The 22,578-nt window shown below is 40.6% G+C and overlaps 1 protein-coding gene across 5 annotated transcripts in view; it reads left to right on the top strand.

Moving 5' to 3' along the window:
* Positions 1-22,578, top strand: part of ZFR (zinc finger RNA binding protein) — a 72,249-nt gene that overhangs the window by 9,403 nt on the left and 40,268 nt on the right. For 3 of the 5 annotated variants that reach the window (XM_056111999.1, XM_056112001.1, XM_056112003.1), the window contains 4 exons: positions 5,522-5,545; positions 7,630-7,912; positions 12,613-12,757; positions 14,561-14,779. In XM_056111999.1, coding sequence (XP_055967974.1) covers positions 5,522-5,545; positions 7,630-7,912; positions 12,613-12,757; positions 14,561-14,779 — 671 coding nt within the window. The remainder of the gene's footprint in view (positions 1-5,521; positions 5,546-7,629; positions 7,913-12,612; positions 12,758-14,560; positions 14,780-22,578) is intronic. The other 2 variants (XM_056112000.1, XM_056112002.1) reach the window with 1 other exon arrangement.

The raw sequence follows: 22,578 nt of genomic DNA, 5'->3' as shown, positions 1-22,578 counted from the left end.
GGCTTGGGAAAGGGTTTTTGTAGTTTTGTATTGGGGAGGAGGGAGTTTGTTAGGTCGGGAGGGAGGTTGGGGAGTTATTTGTTTCCAAGTAGTAGGTAAAAATATATTTAACATTTTCTGACTCTGAAATCAGGCAAAAATCAAGTAATATTACTCCTGTTTCAGTAATTCTGTTAGATGACTAAATCTCAGACTGGTCCTGTTTATAGCCACAACTCAATACTTCAAGTAGAAATAAAACTAATGGGGGTGATGGGTAGCAGCAGAGATACAGTACTGGGTTTTATTCCTGGTTCCAGGAATGGCCCCTGAATACAAAACCAAGATTAAGCCTTAAGTACATGTGAAGGTCACCCAAACCTGCCCTCCAGCAATAACCAAAAAAAAAAAAAGCCATTCCTGATGTTCCAAACACTGCAAGGAAAAATTATTATAATTGGAATATTGTAATAGCCATAAAAGAAGACTAAAAGAAAATAGTCTGTATTCATGGAGTGGGAAAAAGAAAACTTTACTAGGTCTAAAGAGATAGGACAGAGGGTAGTGCGCTTGCCTTACATGTGGCTTTTGGCTTTTTGAGTCAGACCCTAAATTCAATCCCTGGCATCCTTTATGGTCCCCAGAGCACAGGCAGGAGTGATTTCTGACTGCAGAGCTAAGAGTTACCCTTGAGCATTGTCTGGTGTAGCGCCCCCCCCAAAAAAATAATAATAGAGCTCCCGAGAGTATCTCGCCTGTACGGCAAAGCCTGGCAAGCTACTCGTGTTGTATTTGATATGCCAGACACAGTAACAAGTCATCATGATGGAGACGTTACTGGGCCTGCTTGAGCAAATCGATGAACAACGGGAGGACAGTGCTAGTGCTAGTCGGTACAATAATAATCATTACCTTCAAATTACCAGTTTTTACTCAAGTCCGTAATAGTCCCTGAGCACTGCTGGATGTGGCCTAGCACCCAACGTTTAGGGGCAGGTTATTCTAGTTGATTGAATGTGTGTCCAAAAGTAGTCTCAAGAATATGTTGCGATATAAGGAAGGTATTGTTTATAAGATGCCAAGACTTCATTTTAAATCAGGAGAATATGGAATTGGTACAGGAAGAATCGTCAGTTAAAATAAGGATCCCGGGATAGAGAAGTTTTGGGTTTTTTTGGTAGCGGATGGTGGGCCAGCTTGATGCTCAGGGTCACTCCTGAGGTATTTGGAGGAAAATGCTGCGCAGAGGATTGAACCTGGCTTCCTATATGTAGCCAAGCGTGCTCTAAGCCCCCTGAGCTATATATCTTAGGCCCCGGGGATAGACTTAGGTTCATGCACAGTTGAACTAGTATATATAGCTGGTTAAGCAAGTCAGGCAAACTATATTTCTGAGAAATAGTACCAGTTTAATAGAACACAGTGATTGAGTTTACAGGTATAAATGTGGTAACTCTCCAAGTAGGCTAGAATTAGATTCATGATTCAAGTGTACCTACCTTGTCCATTAATTGCTCTTGGTACCACGGTCAGAATTTGTCATTGTTCTAAGTATGGCCTTTCTGAGTATTTTGTGAAAGCTGTGTATAATGCAACTTTTAGTTCCTATTTTAAAAGGGCAGATTACATTGGTATTTGTTTTTGCTTTAATAATTGTTTTTGCATGTACTATGTCTATGGATTAAAATGAATTTGTAGGGAGTAATTCATGGTATTTAATGAACATCTACAGTATCCGTAGTTCTTTTTTAGGAGTTTATATTTCTGGAACCTGCAAATGGGGATAGCTAGCTACAAATAGCTGCCATGGTAACAGTCATAACTGAGTTTTAACAAAAACTGAAATAGGGAATTGGAAGATTCTAACTATGGAGTTTGAGGCAGAATTCTTGGTCTTTCATTCTGAAAGTCAAGGAGAGGTCAATTAGTTTATTTTGTTGGCTTTTGGGCCACCAAATAAACAAACAAAAAGGCTCAGAGCTTATTCCTAGCTTTACAGTCGGGGATTCTTGGTGGGACTCGGGACCATATGGGATGTTGTGGGTCAAACCTGAGTCTGCTGCATGCAGGGCCTTACGCCACTGGCCCTGGGAAGGTCATTTTAAATAAATGTGTGGAGTGACACATGAATTGCTTTGTATGAGTAGATAGACTTCAAAGGTGAACTACCTGAGGGGTTAGGGAGATAGTGCAGTAGGTAGGTTGCATGCTTTGCACAGGTTGCTTGCCAACCTGGCTTCAGTCCCCAGAACCTTGCTTGCCCTCCAAGGAATAAGCCCTGAGCACTGCTAGCTGTGGCTGTGAAACCAAAAAAATCAGAAGAGCAAAAAGTGCCTACCTGAGGGGCTGGAGCGATAGCACAGAGGTAGCGCATTTGCCTTGCACGCGGCCGACCTGGGTTTGATTCCCAGCATCCCATATGGTCCCTGAGCACCACCAGGAGCAATTTCTGAGTGCGAAACCAGGAGTAACCCCTGTGCATCGCTGGGTGTGACTCAAAGCCAAAAAGAAAAGAAAAAAAGTGCCTACCTGAGCTAAATCCAGGTCCTTTTTCTACTTGCCATGTGACTTTAGCAAGCTGGCTGTCGCACTAAAGTCTCTTGGTCTATAAACTGTTTGTAAACACTAATCCTTGCTTGATTGGATTGGAATTGTTTTTAGTCTTTGTTGAAGTGTTGTTGAATAAAACAATAAAGACTTATAACATAGAAAAACTTAACATATAATTGGTAAAACTTGATGAAGTATAACATTCCTCTGTCACTTTCACCGAGTTAAAAAATGTTACAAATATTCTGAAAGGACCGTAGCCTGCCCCATGTTTTGAGAGTTCAGTTAGATATTTGTAACATGCATCATAGCTTGTAAATCAGTGTTAGCTATTGTATTCAGCGGGTATTCAGGAGGGAGCTCAGAAAAGGGGTACAGTTGGTGGTGTGAATCTGGTTGTGGTCCATATAGTGAATCACTATTATTACAGCCCTGTGAATGAAGTCAGAGCAAGTACAGTGCCTGGTATATATTTACATGTTGAAAGTCTTTTTTTGAATAAATGAAAAAATTTTGAGTCTTGTTGCAATCTTAGGGAACGTCTGTGTCTATGATAGAAGCAGAGACAAAAACAAATAGTGGGCAGAGCCACGGTAGAAAGTTGTATCATAAAATGAAAAGGTAAGTATGGTAGTCCGCCGTGATATAGGGCCTTAGAAAAGATAAATTAGGATTTGAGAATTACTGAATTATTCGCATAATTTCATTGAGTAGCCATTTTAGGACAATCAAATTTGATTATTTTTTAGCTGCAAAATAGTATAAAATTTTGCTAAAATAAATTCTATAGGGCTGAAGAGAGTAGAGTGTAAAGCACTTACCGTGCACACAGCTGACTTGGGTTTAATCTTCAGCAGGGTCCTCATGTGCTGCCAGGATGATTTCCTGACCCCAGAGCCAGGTGTAAGCCATGAACACTGCCAGGTGTGACCCCAAAACCAACATAAGTAAATTTTGTGGCCTGATTTAGTGTTCAGATACTTGATGGTCCTAAAGATCAAATGGGCTTAAAATATGGCGAGAGCAATTGATTGTTTTGGAACCACGCACAAGGACTGTGACGGTGGTACTATTAAGCAGTACTCAGAATACTCTGGGTACTGCTCAGAGGACCATGTGGTACCTCTGGGCTCTGGCATGGAAAGTATGCATTTCAACTCTGAGCCAGTCTCCCCAGTCTTGAATAGTTTGGTTTTTATTTTTGGGAAAAGATAACTGTGTAAAATGTATTACATTGGTAATGATAGTCAGTGAAGAATGCCCTGAGAAGGGAATTTGAAAAATTATGATACTTTCTGAAGATAGAAGGCCATGCCATTTACTTATTAAAGTTAAAAAACGTTTTTGCCTATAGCAAGGGGGTATAACACATCCACTGTGCAGGAGCTGTTCCCGGTTTGATGTTCAGGGATCCTACTGGCATTTCCCTGGGGGGACCATGAAGTGCTCAGAATCTAACCCCAGGCCTTACGCATGCAGGGCACTTGCAAGTGCTCTACTGCTGAGCTCCATTAGTACATTCCTGGCCCCAGAAAGCTTTGTGTTTTAATTATTTTTTCAATTTCCAAGCAGTGCTCAAGGAGCCTGGCAGCCAATTCAGACAATACTCATCCAATCAGGCAGACAGTTCACCATGGTACTACTCAGGTCCAGCAGTTTGGAGGCCAACAGGGCCACTTCTGTGGTGCTGGGGTGGAGGAGGGACTGCCTCCAGGGCTACAGCTGGCCGTGCTCGGCATTCCTTTTGACAATTCAAGTGCTTAAGGAAGTAAGAACAGATTAGAACCTGTTAAAAGTTTGGAAATCTGGAAATCATTTATGAGCTGTTTTCCAGGTTCATGCATGGCCCTTGTTGGGCAGTTAGCTCTAGAGAACAAACGTGGTGCATTTGAGGCAGTTAATACCATTAATGCCTTTAAAAACGAGCACCCGCCGATGCTCAGGGGTTGCTTCTGGCTCTGCACTCAGGAGTTACTCCTGGTGGTGCTTGGGGGACCATATGGGATGCCGGGGCTCGAACTCAGGTTGGCTGTGTGCAAGGCAGATGTCCTACCTGCTGTACTATCATTGCTTTCTTAGCTGGATCTAAGGTAATCAGAGAATCTTTAGTCTGAGTAGCACTTGGCCTTGTCCTTGACCCACTGGGAACTGGGACTGGATCATTATCCTTAATGATGCTATAGAAGTATGAGTCTAGACATTGGTAGATCAGTTCTAGTCTAGAGAGTGGGTTAGGTGCAAGATTTATGCAGTGCAGGGAATAGGGTAAAGTAGAGATGGGGTGGAGTCTCTCTCTCTCTGTTCCTGGAAATGGTGATTATATGACTTATTGTTTAATTGTGGCATATAATAGGGTGAGAAGATTACTATAAGTAGCTGAGTGTAAGTAAGAATATAAAAATCCTTCCTTCCTGAGTAACATGCATTTAAATATAAGTCAGGTTGCTTACCTAGTGAAATAGACATCCCTATTCTGTTCCCATCCTGCTTTTCAGCTTTTCATTCACACACATTTTGGAGAAATGTGAACATGTTTTGATAATGAACAGTGAGGTGAATGGAATCAGCACAGGAATATGACTCTGAATTTTTGCATAAGCAAAGCTCTTTTCATTGTAGTTTGACTGTGTAAAATCTTGTCCCATGAATGTTAAAGATTTTATGGAACTGACATTTATATTTTAAGTGTTTTTTTTTTTCTTTTCAGTTTTAGGAATTTTGAAGACATTCAATATGTTGTTCGCATTTTTCTTTCAGAATGTGGAATTATCCATAGAAAATGTCAATCCCAAATCAATTCAAACTCACTTTTCTTGTCTTATATTTGGCATATATGTGGAATTGTTGGCTAATTTTAATATCAAAATATGAAAACCCTCATCCAAGTAAAAAATTATGAGTTTCTTTGGACTCTGTTCTAAGTTTTTGTTTTTGTTTTTTTTCTTTTTCATATTGGGCTGAAATCTGCCACCCTTCCATCCATTGATTCTAGTTCTGTTCTCTGGAGCAGCATGGAGTAAGTCTCTTCTATTAGAAGGCAGCTGTCATTTCTTCCCCAGTCTCGTTTTCTAGACTGAATGTCCCCAGATCCTCCGCTCTCTGATAGTACCAATATTATACCCATATTTAAAGCTTCATATTGATTCCATTGAAAACATTCTAATTAATCAGTGTTTCGATAATATAGTAGGTTCTTGAATGTAACTTCTGTTCAGTATTTTATTATAATATCGATTGGGGTCTTGTGGGGTTCCAGAAAATCTTGTATGAAACATCATTTTAAAGACTTGGTTGTATTATGTTGTCTTTTTGATTAAAATCATTTTTAAGACCAAGAAACATTAAAGATTTCCAGGAACCTATAGAAATGTGAAGGATTCTACTGTACGGTGAAATGTACAAATTTTAATTGTATGCCATGTTTTTGTGGTGATGTGCGTACCAGTGAAGAATACCCTGTACCATGAATCAAGATTAGCTTACTAAGGGCAGTTTCAGCTTATGTCTTGCTCATATTCTTTTTCCTTAGCTATTCTTAACTGTTGGCTCATTAAAACTTATGGTCAGCTAAAAGCTGTTGATTAACTGGTGAGGCGCTCTTTTTTTTTTAAAGGCATATCTGCCTTAAAATACAGCTTTTGCAAGGAATTATGAGTCTTTTTCAGAGAACCTAGAACAACAAGTAGTACTTTGTTTTGTACGGTGGCATTAAAAGCTTTTCTGTTTTATGTAACATGGGTTCTCAATCTAAGTTTAACATAAGACCTGAAGCTGAAAATTCATTTAGGTGTATGGTTTGGAAAGTTTTTACAGTTTAAAGACTGATTGCTAAACATCTTAGGTCTCCTTTTACAACAGGTAAAAGGAAATAATTTAAAAAAAATTTTGGGGGGGGCCATGCCCAGCAGTGCTTAAGGGGCTTTTCATTTTTTTATGCTCAGAAGTGACCCCTGGCCATCATGGTGAACCGTATGTGATGCCAGGAACTCCGGTCAGGTTTGGTGGGATGTAAGGCAAGCGCCCTAGCTTCTGTACCATCTGTTCTGCCCCAACATGTGCTGCATTTTAAAGAGATTTTTTAATGTGTATAATGAAAAGATTTTATCTAAAATAATAAATACTTCATTGTAGGTTTTGTACTCTAAACAGAGCAAGATTTCTCAACTTCAGTCCTACTGACATTCTTAGGAAATTCTTTGTTGTGGGTTATTGTCTTGTGCAATGTAGGACATGTAGCACCATTCATCACTGGTTTCTGCACATTCGATGCCAGTAGTTGTATGTCACCACAACCTACTCTGCAGCCTACTGTCAAAATATCTCCAGACACTGCTAATGTCCCATGGAGGCTGGGGATGAAGCAAAATCTCCCGCCTTGCCCCATGCTCTATAAAGCTCAAGCAGTGTTTCTCAACCTTTTCCAACTCTGACCCCCTTTCCAACCTTGTTTCTAACCTATGGCACCCTGTCCTGACATTTTGACCTTTAATCCTATGCCAGGGCTTGCCATTGACAATTTTTATCTGTTGTCTTCTTGGAATATCCTAGGGCTCACAGGGAGTCAGATGGCCCCTGTTTGAGAAGTACTGACCCAGAGCATCAGAAGCATTTGTGTCAGCTGGGAAATGATTTCTCCCTTATCTTTTTCCATTATTAAAGTTGAATACAGTATTTTTCTTTATATGACTTCTATGTAGAGGTTTTTTAAAAAAACTTTAGAACATCATAAGGATCATATCAAAAGTTATATTTTAATTTCTTGTTTGATCAGTTTTTCTTTCTTTTTAATACTGCTATCCCTTATCCCATACTGCTTTGAGATACGATCTGTGATTTGAAACTGTGTGAATATCTTAACACATTGAGATTAAGAAAATGAAAATTTATAAAGATTTGAAATTTTAATAAAAAGTATACAGCATAATCACACAATAATGGTGTTGATTAGAAAGTTTATTACGTTCATATATTTTGCTTTAAAAGCCAAATACCTGGTCTTTTGTAGTTCATAATTGCTTGAAAATATGCTTTTCATTTAAGTTGATTCAGCTCCTGTATTTTTAAAATTGTATTATTTTATTCTTCCACTCTACAATATAGCCAGCAGCCAGCTTCTGGTGTAGCCTATTCTCATCCAACCACAGTTGCTAGCTACACCGTCCACCAGGCTCCAGTAGCTGCTCACACAGTTACCGCTGCTTACGCACCAGCAGCCGCCACAGTTGCAGTTGCCCGACCTGCTCCAGTAGCTGTTGCAGCTGCTGCTACAGCCGCTGCTTATGGAGGCTATCCCACTGCACATACAGCAACTGATTACGGTTATACTCAGAGGCAACAAGAAGCACCCCCGCCACCGCCACCAGCTACTACACAAAACTACCAGGTAAGAAAACCGCTGAATTCAGTAAACATTCGTTGTGTTCATTTATGATTTAGTGTCCGAAGAGTGCTTTTCAGACTTGAGTCTTGCTAAGTATGCCTCGCCCAAAGCACACCTTCCAAAAGGGTGAGTTAGGGGAAATGCTCTAAGTTTCCTTGCATTGTTTTTGTTTTGTTTTGGGGCCAACACTGGTGGTGCTCAAGGCTTATTTCTGGCTCTCCGCTCATGGATCACTCTTTGGTGGTGCTCAGGAGACCATATGGGGTGCTGGGGATCAAACCTGGGTTAGTCACGGACAAGGCAAACACCATACTTACTGTACTAATCCTCCCCCTTCCTACCATACCCCTCCACCCAGTCCATTCAGACCAAATTTATATCTGTGTTGACTTTAATTTTTAAATTTGAATTACTAGATTACTAGTTAAATATTTTAATTTTATTATAAGCCTTTCTCTTTGGGTTTTGGGTTATTCCTGGTTCTGTGCTCAGGAGCTGGTCTCAGTGGTGCTCAGGGGGCCATATAGGATCAGGGATTGGACCTGATATATACAAAGCATGCCCCAACTTGTTGGACTTTCTCCGGCCCAGTTTTGCTGCAAGTTTTAAAGGAAAAATAAGACAATGGAGAAAATGCCCTTTACTTATTACTATGGTATTACTTGAAGCGTGGCCGTGTCTCCTCCAATTTTGAGAACCATGAGTTTAAGCTATAGAGGACAGATACTACATACGGTTTTGAAGCTTTCTGAGTGTGAGAATTCTGTGACCCGTGCTTCCTTCCCATAAAGGTATTCCTTCTTACTGGTATGTAAAATCATTCTCATTCTCTCTCTCTCTCTCTCTCTCTCTCTCTCTTAGATGTGAGGGGGAGAGAAAGAGAGGCAGTACCTGCTCAAAGGAGATTATGGGGCTTGAAGAGCAGGCTAAAATAATGTTCTTCTTTACATAACTTAGTCTTTAAAAAAAAAAACCAGGTCTCTTTTTTTTGGTCACATGTGGCGATGCTTAAGGGTTACTCTTGGTTTTGCACTACAGAATTATTCCTGGCAGTGCATTGGGGACCATATGGAATGCCGGTGATTGAACCCCAGTTGAAGTTGGTTGTATGCAGGGTAAATGCCCTGCCCACTGTACTATCTCTTTAGCCCTAAAAATCAATTGTTGTATAATTATGCTTAATGGGGTCATTAAACTTTTTTTTTTAAACAGTAAACTTATGTGCTGGAGCCATACCATAGTGGTGGGGCGTTTGCCTTGCCGACCCTGTCGACCTGGGTTTGATTCCTCCTCCCCTCTCGGAGAGCCTGGCAAGCTGTCAAGAGTATCTCACCCACACGGCAAAGCCTGGCAAGCTACCCGTGTTGTATTCAATAAGCCAAAAACACAGTAACAAGTCTCACAATGGTGACGTTACTGGGCCTGCTCAAGCAAATCAGTGAACAACGGGAGGACAGTGACAGTAAAGTGACCGTGACAATAAACTTCTTTAAACTTCTTTAAAATTCTCTGGCTGGTTTTGTTTTTTAGAACCGTTTTACAAAGTTGGCACTTCTGGATTTTGACTCTTTGCAGTGTTGTGTTTTTTTAATATTCTTCAAAAGCAGCATTTCTCTTTTTTTGTATTAATATGAAGGCACTGTTATTTATAGTATTCATAATGGAGTTTCAGGTATACAGTGTCCAGCACCAATCCCACCATCAGTGTCAACTTCTGCCACTGTCCTAAGGTTCCCTAACACCACCAGAGTACACACTATCTCTCCCCCAAGATTCTGCCTCCCCAAGCTCCCCCTCACCCCCCCCGCCCTCCAAAAAATTGTATAGATCAGTTCTACCCTTGTGTTGCATTTGGAACTTCATTGCTACCTTGCTTTGCATCTTTATAAGAAAACGCATTCTGTATTGTATTTCTTTCCTTCTCTCTCAATTTTAAATTGAATCACCATAAGATACACAATTATAAAGCTATTCAAGATCCCTTTTCAGCATACAATGTTCCAATACCCAACCCCCAGTGTACATTTCCCACCACCTAGTTTCCTCCAACACTCTCCCTCTATGGCAGGCTCTCTCCCATCCCTGTCCCCTCCCCCCCCCTTCCTTTTGGGCATAATAGTTTGTAGTACAAATACTGAGAGGTTATCATGTTTGTTCATTTACCTACTTTCAGCACACAGTTCTTACCCAGAGTGATCATTTCCAGCTGTCTTTCACATACAGGTCCCTTCTATATCCCATTCATTTTCGCCCTCAACACTTGAGGCAAACTTCCAACCATGGACCAGTTCTCCTGGCCCTTGTTTTTACTATCCTTGCGTATTAGTCTCATCTTAAATTTTTTTTTAATATCACAGAAATGAATGCAATCATTCTATATCTGTTCCTCTCCTTCTGGCTCATTTCACTCAGCATGATATCCTCCATGTCTGTTCATTTATAAGCAAATTTGATAACTTCCATTTTTCCTAACAGCTGTGTAGTAGTCCGTTGTGTAGATGTGCCATAATTTCTTTAACCAGTCATCTGTTCTCAGGTCCTCGGGTGGTTTCCAGGTTCTGGCTATTGTGAATAGTGCTGCAGTGAACATAGAAGTTCTACTGTGTGTGTTTGGGTATATTCCCAGAAGTATTGCTGGGTTGTATGGAAGCCCAATTTCTAGCTTTTTGAGAATGCCTTGACTGTTTTCCAAAAAGGCTGGACCAGTTGGCATTCCCACCAACGATGAAGGAGAGTCCCTTTCTTACTGTATCCGTGACAGCACTGGTTGTACTTGCTCTTTTTGATGTATGCCACTCTCTGGTGTGAGCTATCTCATTGTTGTTTTGATTTACATCTCCCTAATGATCAGCGACATAGAGCATTTTTTCATGTGTCTTTTGGCCATTTGTATTTCTTCTTTGAGAAGTTTCTGTTCATTTCTTCTCCCCTTTTTTGATGGGGTTGGATGTTTTTTCTTTTAAAGTTCTACCAATGCCTTATGTATCTTGGGTATGTGGATATTGGGTAAAGTAATTTTTTCCCATCTGTGAGTGTCTTTCTTGGTCACCGTTTCTTTTGCGGTGCAGAAGCTTATTAGTTTAATGTCCCATTTGTTTATCTTTGCTTCCACTTGCTTGGTCAGTGGTGTTTTATTCTTGAAGATGCCTTTCATTTCAGTGTCATAGAGGTTCTGTCCTAATTTCCTCTGGGTACCTTATGGATTCAGGTCTGATATTGAGGTCTTTAAACCATTTTGATCTGAGTTTTGTGCCAAAAGCAGCATTTTTTTTTTTATGTAGGATTACTGCCATTTATTCAGCCACTGACTAGGCTGACTGAATTGGGCATGATCTCCACTAAAGCACCATTTCTTAATTGAGATCCGTATCTCTCCTAGGGGCTTCCAGAATATTACTGCAGATCAAAATTGCATAAATGGTGAGCCAGAGCAGGTGTCTAGGGCCCAACCTGTAGGACAGAGAGCCCATAGCAAGGAACTAAGGTTGAAGGTTGAAACAACACTCTTCTCAAGTTTAGGAGTGCATGAAGCCCATCTTTTACTTGGTTCTGCCTGCTTCACCCTTTGCTTTTACATATCTCTCTATCCCCGTTTATTTTATTCAATACCCAAGTTCACCCCATCTTTCCTAGATCTTCTTTTTACCTGTATATGTAGTATTACATGTAGTATTCCTTTTTTCTGGAAACTCCTGCACTGTAGCACTGTCCTCCCGTGTTCATCGATTTGCTCGAGCAGGCCCAGTAATGTCTCTATTTTGAGGCTTGTTGTTACTGCGTTTGGCATATCGAATATGTCATGGGTAGCTTGCCAGGCTTTGCCGTGCAGGCGAGATACTCTCGGTAGCTTGCCGGCCTCTCCGAGAGGGGCGGAGGAATCGAACCCGGCTAGGCCGGGCTGGCTGCGCGCCAGGCAAACACCCTACCTGCTGTGCTATTGCTCCAGCCCCTGGAAACTCCTAATCACAAGAAAGAATTAAAAGAAACTTAGAAGCATCACAAACTTTAGAACATTTGGGTATGTTTTATTTTAGGGTCCATCTTTAGGCATTATTGGTATGAATTTTTAATAACAGTTCTGAAAATCTTTAAAGTTTTGATTTTGCCTGTGTTACTTCTCATCATATTCAGAGCCTATCCTGGTGGTGGGTGGTAGAGGAGGATACAACGCCATGCCAGGGGTCAAACCTGAGCTTCTGGGGCACAAGCCAGTGTATAGCAGGTTCTGCACTTGACTTGCAGCTGATCTGGGTTTGATCCCCAGCACCCACAGTCCCCCAAGCCCACCAAGAGTGATCACTGCGCACAGACAGTAGTAAACCGTGAGCTCCTGCATGCAAACATGTGTTCCGCCCTTTTGAGTCAACCCCCTCAGCCGCAACGTTAATCTTTCTAAAGGTTATTTTCAGAGGTCAAGGAGATACCTATGTGCTAGAGTACGTGTCTGGTATGTGAGGGGCTGTGAACTTCCTCCCTGATACTGCATAGTGCATGTGTCAGTGACAGTTCTGAAGCTGGTTTGATCTTACCTGATGAAGCTTAAACTGAGTCTCCTTTGTACTTGACTTGGCCCTTCTCCGTAGGTATGGGTACATATTTAGTCTTTTGTTTTCTTTTATTATACTTCTATGTAGTCAAGTCGGGTTTTTGGTTTTTGGCCACTTTACTCACAGCAGGTTTTCTTTCGTCTCCTTTCTCTTTAGGATTCATACTCCTATGTAAGGTCCACGGCTCCTGCAGTAGCTTATGATAGTAAGCAGTACTATCAGCAGCCGACGGCGACCGCTGCTGCTGTCGCTGCTGCTGCCCAGCCTCAGCCCTCTGTTGCTGAAACCTACTATCAGACAGGTGCGTTGCAGTTATATGTGTGGTTTCATTGTAAACTGAGTCGTTAAATATAAAACCAACGTGTGATTTGGGGTGTTTTGGTGCTTTTTGGGGGAGATAAGCTTCTGAAGTTCATCTAAACTCAGGTCTGGTATTATCATTTAGAAAAGCTGGTTCTAGCTATGTTCTGTTTCTCTGCAAAGATGCCTTTGCATTCCAAAGAGAAGGCCATGGGAAATAATTCATAAATCACATCTTTCTCTCCTAAAAACATATTTCATTTCTGGTCTTCAGCTTAGTTGGTTGTGTGTGTGTGTTAAGGTACACAAAATAAATTATAGCGGTAACTTTTTGGAGCAATCATATCTCTGCACAGATGTCCAGAACATACTGACTGCCTTTGAAACCCTTTTTGGGCCAATGTGTTTGATTCAGCTTTTTCTGATTTGTGGTGACAGTCAATTGTTATCAACCACTAAAATTCTAGTACTTATAAGGGTTCAAATACAGGAAATGTCTTCAAAGAAACTTGCATATTTGTAGTCTTTAAAAAATAAATTTTCTAAAAATAGAAATTTAAGAATGAAGACATGACTCACTTCTATTAGGCAGGTAATTCTTTTAATTGTTTGAAGGATCTTGAAGGTGAATAGGTAGAGCTTTGATTAGGAAAGGGTAGATGGACTCTCTCGCCCTGGCTTTACCAACAGTGGGCGCGCGATTTTTATCTTCATCTGTGATCTCATGTTTGTAAGTAAGGTTGTTGACTGAGCTCTCTCTAGAATACTTCTATTTCCAAGATTTTTGAATTCCTTCAAAATGGTTTAAAAATACTCTAAATTTTGATGACCCTGACTTCTCTTAGTCTCTCTCTTCCCTGATGATTTTTGGATATAAGATCTAGTGAACTTGTTAACAGTCAAACAGCTATCAGGCAAGTGTCTTAAGAGTTCTAAATTATCTATGTCAAAAATCGAGAATGAAAACTCTCACATGGATTATGTGATCTTTGAAAGTCGTTTGGCTGTTGCACGTTAGTTCTCTTTTGTACACTGTTATTCTCATCTGTGTTTGGTTCAAATTTCATACAAGACAGAGATCTCTATACAGGGGGATTAGGCTCCTGCCTTGCATGCAAAGTTCAATACTACGGCTCAATACCTGGCACCACACACAATTCCCTTGCGTACCATTGGGAGTTTGGGTGTGGTGCAAAACTCCTCTTTCCCTCCAGTTTTTTTTTTTTTCATTATAAAGGTAAAAATAAGATCATTTAGGGGAGACAGTACGACCATGCCAGGGTTGGTCCTCAGGGAACTGTGTGCTGCTGGGGATGGAACCTGGCCCTTCCACATGCAAAGCTTGCCCTCCAGCCCTTGGAACTGTCTCCTTGGTCCAAAAACTTTATAATCCCCCCTTTTTTCTCCCCCTTCCTTCATTTCCCTCCCCTGTTGGTTTGGGGTGTGTTGCATCTAGGTCCCTGGGTCTGTGTTCAGGAATCACTTCTGGCAGTGCCCAGGAGTCATACATGTGGTGCCGAGGATCACACACGAGTTGGCTTCATCCCATAATACCAGTATTTAATTTTGTTGTAGAACTTGCCACAGTGTCATTTTAGAAAGCCTCTAAAGGGATGGCAGATTAGCTTATAAGGATGTTCATTCATTCAGTCATTAATAAGAAATTATAACCCTTTTGCCAAAAAGAAATTGCTAGCATAGAATTTAAAGTTATTGATACCTGTTTTTCTAGTTTTCAAGGAACTGCGGTTTGTAATAATTGTAATGGTTCAGCCTTCTAATTGTTTGTCTCTTTCCCACTTAGCCCCCAAAGCAGGTTATAGCCAAGGTGCAACTCAGTATACACAAGCCCAACAGACTCGACAAGTGACAGCCATAAAACCAGCTACACCAAGTCCAGCTACCACTACTTTCTCCATTTATCCTGTATCTTCAACCGTACAGCCAGTGGCAGCTGCAGCTACTGTGGTGCCATCCTATACCCAGAGTGCTACTTATAGTACCACAGCAGTTACTTATTCTGGTAAGACCGATACATTGTCTTTAAATGATAAGACAAATTAAATACTTGGTAAAGTTATTGCATGCAGGATTACTTAAATAAGGTGAGAGAGAGAGAGAGAGAGAGAGAGAGAGAGAGAGAGAGTTATTTATTGTACTTCCAGTACAGATTACAAAGTCTTATTTGAGTAATCTTGGGGGTGGGGGGTTGGTGATTTCACTTACAATGGCAAGAATTGAATTGACAAATTTGTTGCAGAATGTTATTGAATTGTAAATTATATGCTTTTACTTTAAAAAAATTATTTTTTTTAAGCCAGAACACTTGACAAAATGTAGAATTATTTGTGGGGATTGGAACCTAGTTGAGAATCTTGGGCCTACCTTTGCAATAAGAGAAAAATCACACCCAAGAGTCTGGGGTTATTTCCTTTTTTTTCTGATTTTGCCAAATGAAGTTGAAACTCAGTATTAACACTTAAGGAATACGATGACAAGGTATTATATCATTCATTTTACTCCTCAAGGAGCTGTTTCTTCACTGAGAATTATCTGAAAATAATGGGTAGCCTTTGTAAACATCTTTTAGATTAAGTTATGTAACACAATCTCTTGGAAGGACAGACCAGTTTAATTTTCCTTAAATAGCTCTACTTTCCCTAGAGATTTATAAGCACTAAAACCTTACTTCTGTCTACTGCTGTTAATTTCCAGCTGAGGAATTTGGCAGTATTACAGTGCACTTTGCTTTTTAGTAGACACTTAGCATTATATTGCTATGTGGTTTGTTATCTTTCATTTATACGCCAGTACCCTATTTTATCCGTGGATGATTTAAGGGGTCACGGACAGTTGTATTTCTCACCTCTTGAAACTTGGTTGTAGCATGGGTGTTAGAGGCCTACCTACTAACTTTAAAATTAGTTTATTTCTCCCAGTCTTTTACCTATACCTAATGCAGTGGTAGATGGTAGGAACATAAAGGTGAGTTAGGCAGATGTGGAGTATTTGTAACAATAGTTTGTTGGGACTGGAAAATAGGATATATGTGGGGAACTATTAGAAAATGAAATTGGAAATATAACTGGGAAAGCCTTAGGTCTCTGCTGTGGAGTTTTGTCCTTATCTAGTAGTAGAAGTTGTGTCAAATAGGAGATCTTACTGGTAGTCGTAAGCAGTCAGTTTTTCTCATCACCAGGGATCCTTGACTGAGAATCTCCTCACTGTTTATGCGGAAAGTTCCAGGGTTTGAGTTTGCAGTTTTATGCTTGCCAGGCAAGCACTTGTAGCCACCGAGCCGTCTTCTGAACCTCCAAGATTTTTAAGTTCACTGTCACAACCAGATAGAAATTAGGAGACATCATAGAAATAAATATTTTAGGAGGTTTGTCATTCAGACTTATTCAGATAAGGTGTTTATGCCTTTTAAAAAATACAAAAATATGAAGTAACTATAAATTAGTTATATATGTTATATATTAGTTATTATATATTATTATATATTAGTTATATTAGTTAATATAACTAATGGAAGTATTTCAATTAAGTCTGAATTAACACTTGAGAAAAATATGTCCACATTACTTCAACAAAGTACCAGTGATACTTTTTCCTATTCTTTGTTTCATGTACTTTACCCTCTCTTTTTCTGTCACTGCCTTTTTGTCTGTTAAATATAACTTATGTAGAACGAAGGCAATTTTGCCTTTTTTGTTTGTTTTGGGGTCTCGCCCAGCAGTGCTCAGGGCTTATTTCTGGCTCTGCACTCAGGGATCAGTCTGCCAGGTTTTGGGGACCATGTGTGTGGTGCCAGGGATTGAACCTGAGTCAGCCTTATGCAAGACGAGCGCCCTACATGCTGTACTGTCACTCCATCCCTGAAGATAATTTTTATTTACTGCTTAATTTCTTGAATAATAATCATTTTAAAATTGATTTTTAAAGGATTAAAAAATAACTAGACATTTAGCACTACTTGGCATTAACATTTTTATGTATAACTTTTCTATACTTCTACATAAATATACATATAAACATGTATGTGTTATTCATTCCTTTTTTTTTTTCCAGTCTTTGAGTCACACCTAGCAATGGTTGGGGTTACTCCAGGCTCTACACTCAGGAATTAGCCCTGGCAGTAGTCTAGGGACCATATGGGTAGTCAGGGATCAAACCCAGGTCAGGCACATGCAAGGCAAGCACCTTATCCACTATACTTTTGAACCCCATATTACTCCTTTTTTTTTTTTTTCAGTTCTTGGGTTTGAACACAGGGTCTCATACATCCGAGGTATGTGCTCGACTCTGAGCTGAACCTCATTGGTTCTTTTTTTGGGAGGAATTAGGGATTGAGCCCACCTAGGGGGCTCAGGTTATTCCTAGTGGTGCTCAGGTCACCATAGGGAATGCTGGATCGAATACAGGTTGGCTGCGTGCAAGGCAAATGTCTTAACTGCTTTATTATTGAACCAGACCCTCGTGGGTTCTTTAAAAATAAGCTTATATTCTGCAGGAAAGTTGCATTGCCCATTTATTGTTTACAATCACCAAACATTTATTGAATTGCATTTTTTATTACACATAAAGATATATATACTTCTTCTTTCTTTCACTGAATCACTGTGAACAACACTTACAAAGCTTTCATGTTTGAGTTTCAGTCATACACTGATCAAATACTCATTCCTCCACCAGTGTACATTTTCCACCACCAATGTCCCCAGTATCCCCCCTCCATCCCACTCCTCCCTCTGCCTCAGTGGCAGACCATTTTCCCCATACTCTCTCTCTGCTTTTGGACAACATAAAGATATATTTAAATCTTTATACTGGGCTGGAGAGCTAGTACAGCCGGTAAAAGTGCGGGCCTTGCATGCTGCCAACCCGGTTTCAGTCCCCAGCCCTCCATATGGTCCCCTAAGTACTGTCAGGAGTAACCCCTTTTAGCATCACCAGGTGGTGATGATGAGTAACCCAAAAACAAAATAACTATATTTTGAAACATACCATATTAAAATAATCAAATATATCTTTTTTAAAATATGTTTTCAAGGCTGCATAGTGCAGCAGGTAAGGCACTTGCCTTGTATGCAGCCAACTTGAGTTTTCTCCTCAGCACCATATAAGGTCCCCCAAGGTGTGCCAGGAATAATCCCCGAGCACAGCTGGGTATGACTCAAAAAGCTATATATGTATTATTTTTTCATTCAAATGGCTGAATCATGCTTTCCTGAAAGTCTACAGCATGTATTTCCTAAAATAATGCCTTGTTAAATAATCATGAAAAGTAATTGAACATGAATACTTTATAACAAATTTTTTCAGCTTTCTAGAAGTGTCTTTTATGTCTAGACTTTGCAATATTGGTATATTTGTATTTCTGCTGATTAATGGAGTCAGTGAAGAATCATAGGTTATTTATTTGGTATCTTTTTTTTTTAATATTTATTAGTGAGACACCATGAGGTACAGTTGCAGACTTACAAATTTTTGTGCTTGGGTTTCAATTATACAATGATCAAATACCCATCCCTCCACCAGTGCCCATTTCCCACCACCACGGATCCCAGTTTCCCTCCCACCCCCCATCGTCCCCGGAATCATTTCTTTTTTATTGTAGCGTAGTACCCTATTTTCATTCTTACTGCCAAATTGCAATGAAATTTCGTGTGTGTGTGTGTGTGTGTCTGTTTGGGTGATAGCTGCTGGCGCTTGGGGGCTATTCTCATCTTTGTGCCTTAAGTAGCATAGTACCCTATTTTCATTCTTACTGCCAAATTGCAATGAAATTGTGTGTGTGTGTGTGTGTTTGGGTGATAGCTGCTAGCGCTTGGGGGCTGCTCTCATCTTTGTGCCTTAAGGAAGCTATTCTTGCCCATGCTTGGGACCACCCCGTGCTGAGGATTGAATCGGGTCTCCTCCATCTGCAAAGCGTGCATTCCCCATCTTGGAGCTATCTCCCAGGTCTGTAGTTTATGTTTTTAGAACAAAAATAATACCAGAAGGAAAAAGTGATTTTATGTGATTTGTATGTAAACCGACCTAGCATATGTGGGGCACGCCTAGGCTGAAGCCACATCACATCACCCCAGAGGACCCAAAGTTGTCACTCAGAATGGGCTGTTGGGCTCCTTTTAATTTCCCCTTCGTGTTTGCAGTGCTGCCCTTTACTTAGGGTTCTAACCTTGAGATTAATTTTAATGAATAGGTGTTTCTCAAATGCATCTTTCTAGCCTGTGAACTAGTTCCCTTTTGGCTTAAATTTTTTCTTGGGGGGGGGCGGTGGGGGACACATCTGGCAGTTCTCGGGGGTTTTTGCTCTGTGCTCCAGGGTCACTCTTGGCATGCTTGGGGGTACTGGGGACTAAATGAGGTGCCTGGATCTAACCTGGGTTGGCCACATGCAAGGCAAATGCCCCACCCACTGCACTGTTATTCTGTCCCTCTTAATTTTTTTTTTAAACACCTCTCTTCCCACTCCTACACCTGGCTTCCACTGTTACCCCTTTCTCAGGTAACTTTAGTTCTGTTATTAATGTCAGTGATTGCACTTTTTGTTCATTCACTCATCAGCCTTTTTGGGGGGTGGAGGAGTAAGGCATGAGCCATACCCAGCAGCAGTGCTCAGAGACTGTTCCTGGCACTCTGCTCAGAAGTAACCTGTGGTAATGCTCAGGGGATCATATGTGGTACCAGGTAAGCTCTTTAATTCTGTACTATATCTCTAGCCGTTAGCATATATCCTTATATTACACACGTGGGTGAATTTATTCAACACTTGTATTTTTCTTTCTGTATTATTTTGCTTTGCATTAAGTCTGCATTAAATTCTAATTTGTTATATGTCCCAACATTTCACCCATTTATAGCTGAATAGTACTCCTTTGTGTAAGAGTACCACTATCCGGTCATCTAGCAAGGGGTACTTTGGTTGCTTCTATATTTCAGCTGATGTTAATAGGGCCAGGAATGTAGTTAAGTGCAGAGCATTTACCTTGCATTTGTGAGACCCTGTGAGGCCCCAGCACCACACCACCCCACAAAATTATAATAATCCTGCAGTAAGTTTTTGGGTTGGTGCAACTTTTGATATTAGTGTTTCATACCCTTCAGATAGACAACCCAAAAGTCTTCTGGATTATAAGGTAGCCTCTAGCTTTCTAAGGAAGTTCTATAGTGTTTTCCAGATGACATTCCACCTAGAGACAATTTCTTCACATCCACATTCTGGACTTATTATTGTCTATGTAGCATGTTTACCAGGGACTGGTAGAAGGAGTGTTTTTTATTTGTTTCAAGGTCTTCCTCAGTGCTGCATGCACGTGAGGTCTATGTTCTTCTCTTGCCCTACATCCCCAGCTTCTATTGCTGCTTTTGATAGAAACAGTTCTTACAGATTTGAGGGGATAATTTCGTTGTGGTCTTAATTTGCTTTTCTTTGATAGTCTGTGACAATGAATATTTTTTGTATGTCTGCCCACCATCTATTCCTCTCTGAAGAAGTGTCTATATTTTATACCCATTTTGTGATTGGATTGTTGGTTGTTTTAATTCTTCATATACCTTTAATATTAACCCCTTACTGGATGTACGGGCAAATATACAATTCCATGGATATTTTTATTGTTGATGCTTTCTTTTACTGTCAGAAGTTTTACAATTAAATATAGTCCCAATTGTTTATTTTCATTTCCCTTGTTGCTTAGGGAACAACATCCTTTGCATGTGGCTATCAGGTTTTCCTAATATTTGTCAAGGACAGTCATCATTGTAGTTTTAGATCTTTGTCATAAATCAGAATGTGAGCTTTTGTTTTTTCTCACTGATCTGTGTCTCTATTTTTATACCTGTACCACTCCATTTTAATTACTGCCGTCACTTTTTTGTATAAAGGTTGAGGTCAGATACACAATGCTTCCATTTATCTTTTTCTTAGGGTTCTCACAGCTGTTCTGTGTGGTTCCATATAAAATAGTATCTGTTGTATTATTGCCTTAAAATGTCATTGAGGAGCTAGAGTGATAGTACAGCAGGCAGAACATTTGCTTTAAATGTAGTTGATTGAGGTTGGATCCCCGACATCTCATATGATCCCCCCAGGCCACCAGGAGTGATCTCTGAGCACTGCCAGATGTGGCCCAAAAACAAGAAGGGGGAAATGACTGATGTTTTTATTGGAATTGCTTGAATTTTTGACAGAACAGACATTTTGTTGGTTTTTCCAGTCCATGTGTATGGAATACTTTTTCATCTCTTCTTAATGTCTTGTACTTTGTCTTATACCTGTTTAATCTCTTGCGATAGTTCTGAAGAGCTCAGACTGCTTTCTTTGTAGATGATCCCATAATATGAATTCATCTGATTTCTTTTTGTGCACATTCGGTGAACTTTTTAATCAGTAAAATATAGTATTGCAGGAGAGTTCAGTAGCCTTGCATGCTCCTGGCCCTGATTTGGTCTCTGCTCTGTGTAGCACTGAATGCGTCTTTTGAGGGCTCCTGAGCTCCACTTCGGTCGTCTGGGTAACCCCCTGCGGCATAGGACCTGAGCCAGTGCCATCTCCTCAAGCTTGTATTGGTCCAATTGACCCAACTTTGCCAGGGAAGGCCCTTCTGAACCTCCCTTGGAAAGCCCCTCCTGCCGAAAGAACTTCTTTCCATAGCAAGTGCATGTAGTAATCCGTTTACTCTTTGTTGAAGATGCTAAGTAATTTCTGGTTTAAAGTCGTGACCACCAGTTTTCCCCATTGTAAAGATACCCCTAACCAAGGCCATTTGTAAGTCAGCTTCCTTCTGTTTTCTGGTGTTACACTCTTTAAAATCTCGTTAGGGGCTGGGGGAATCATGCATGGGTTACAGAGATCCCCAACACGGTTTGCATCATCCACCTGAGCACTATTGTGGGTGTAGCCCAAATAGCACAACCCACCCCATCGTCTCTTAACTGAATCAGTTTTTTTACAGTGTTAGTTGCAAAATCTTTTACTTTGATAATTTGCATTCTTCTCTTAAAAAAACATTTCCTTGATATTACTAGAGGCTGGAGCAATAACACAGTGGTAGTGTTTTTGCCTTGCAAGCGGCCTCCCCGGTTGACCCGATTTCGATTCCTCCGCCCCTCTCAGAGAGCCCGGCAAACTACCGAGAGTATCTCACCCGCATGGGATGAAAAGGGAATTCTTTTCTTGAATTCAGTAGGTGGGATTTCTACCAAAGTACCAGATGTTAAGTTTGGAAGGGGCAAGTTTACCAGTTTTGAGATGCACTTACAAATAAGAAACTTCGTCAGTTTTGTTCGTTTGTTTGGGGCAGGGGTGGAATGATGGATCACAGATAGCAATGCTCAGGCATTGCTCCTGCCTCTGCAGAACTGTATGGCGTACCAGGGATCTAACTTGGCTCTGCTGAGTGCAAGGCAAATGCCCTATCTGCTGTACTATTGCTCCAGCCTGAGGGTTTTTTTTTTTTTTTTTTTTGCTTTTTGGGTCACACTCGGCGATGCTCAAGGGTTACTCCTGGCTCATGCACTCAGGAATCACTCCTGGCGGTGCTCGGGGGACCATATGGGATGCTGGGAATCGAACCTGTGTCGGCCATGTTGACTGCGTGCAAGGCAAACACCCTACCCGCTGTGCTATCGCTCCAGCCCCCTGAGATTTTTTTTAATTTCATAAATCACTGAGCCGCATTCGCGGCTGCGCGACAGACATCAGGACATCTTTTTATGATATCTTATTATCTCATTCCTACTTTGGACAAATTTGCAGGCTATCGAATATAGCCTGCCCACAGAGCAGAGTCTGGCAAACTCCCCGTGGCGTAC

This window comes from Sorex fumeus, unplaced genomic scaffold, assembly GCF_029834395.1.
Source record: "Sorex fumeus unplaced genomic scaffold, SorFum_2.1 ptg000015l, whole genome shotgun sequence".
Classification (NCBI taxonomy): Eukaryota; Metazoa; Chordata; class Mammalia; order Eulipotyphla; family Soricidae; genus Sorex; species Sorex fumeus.
This window is presented reverse-complemented; position numbering and strand designations above follow the sequence as displayed.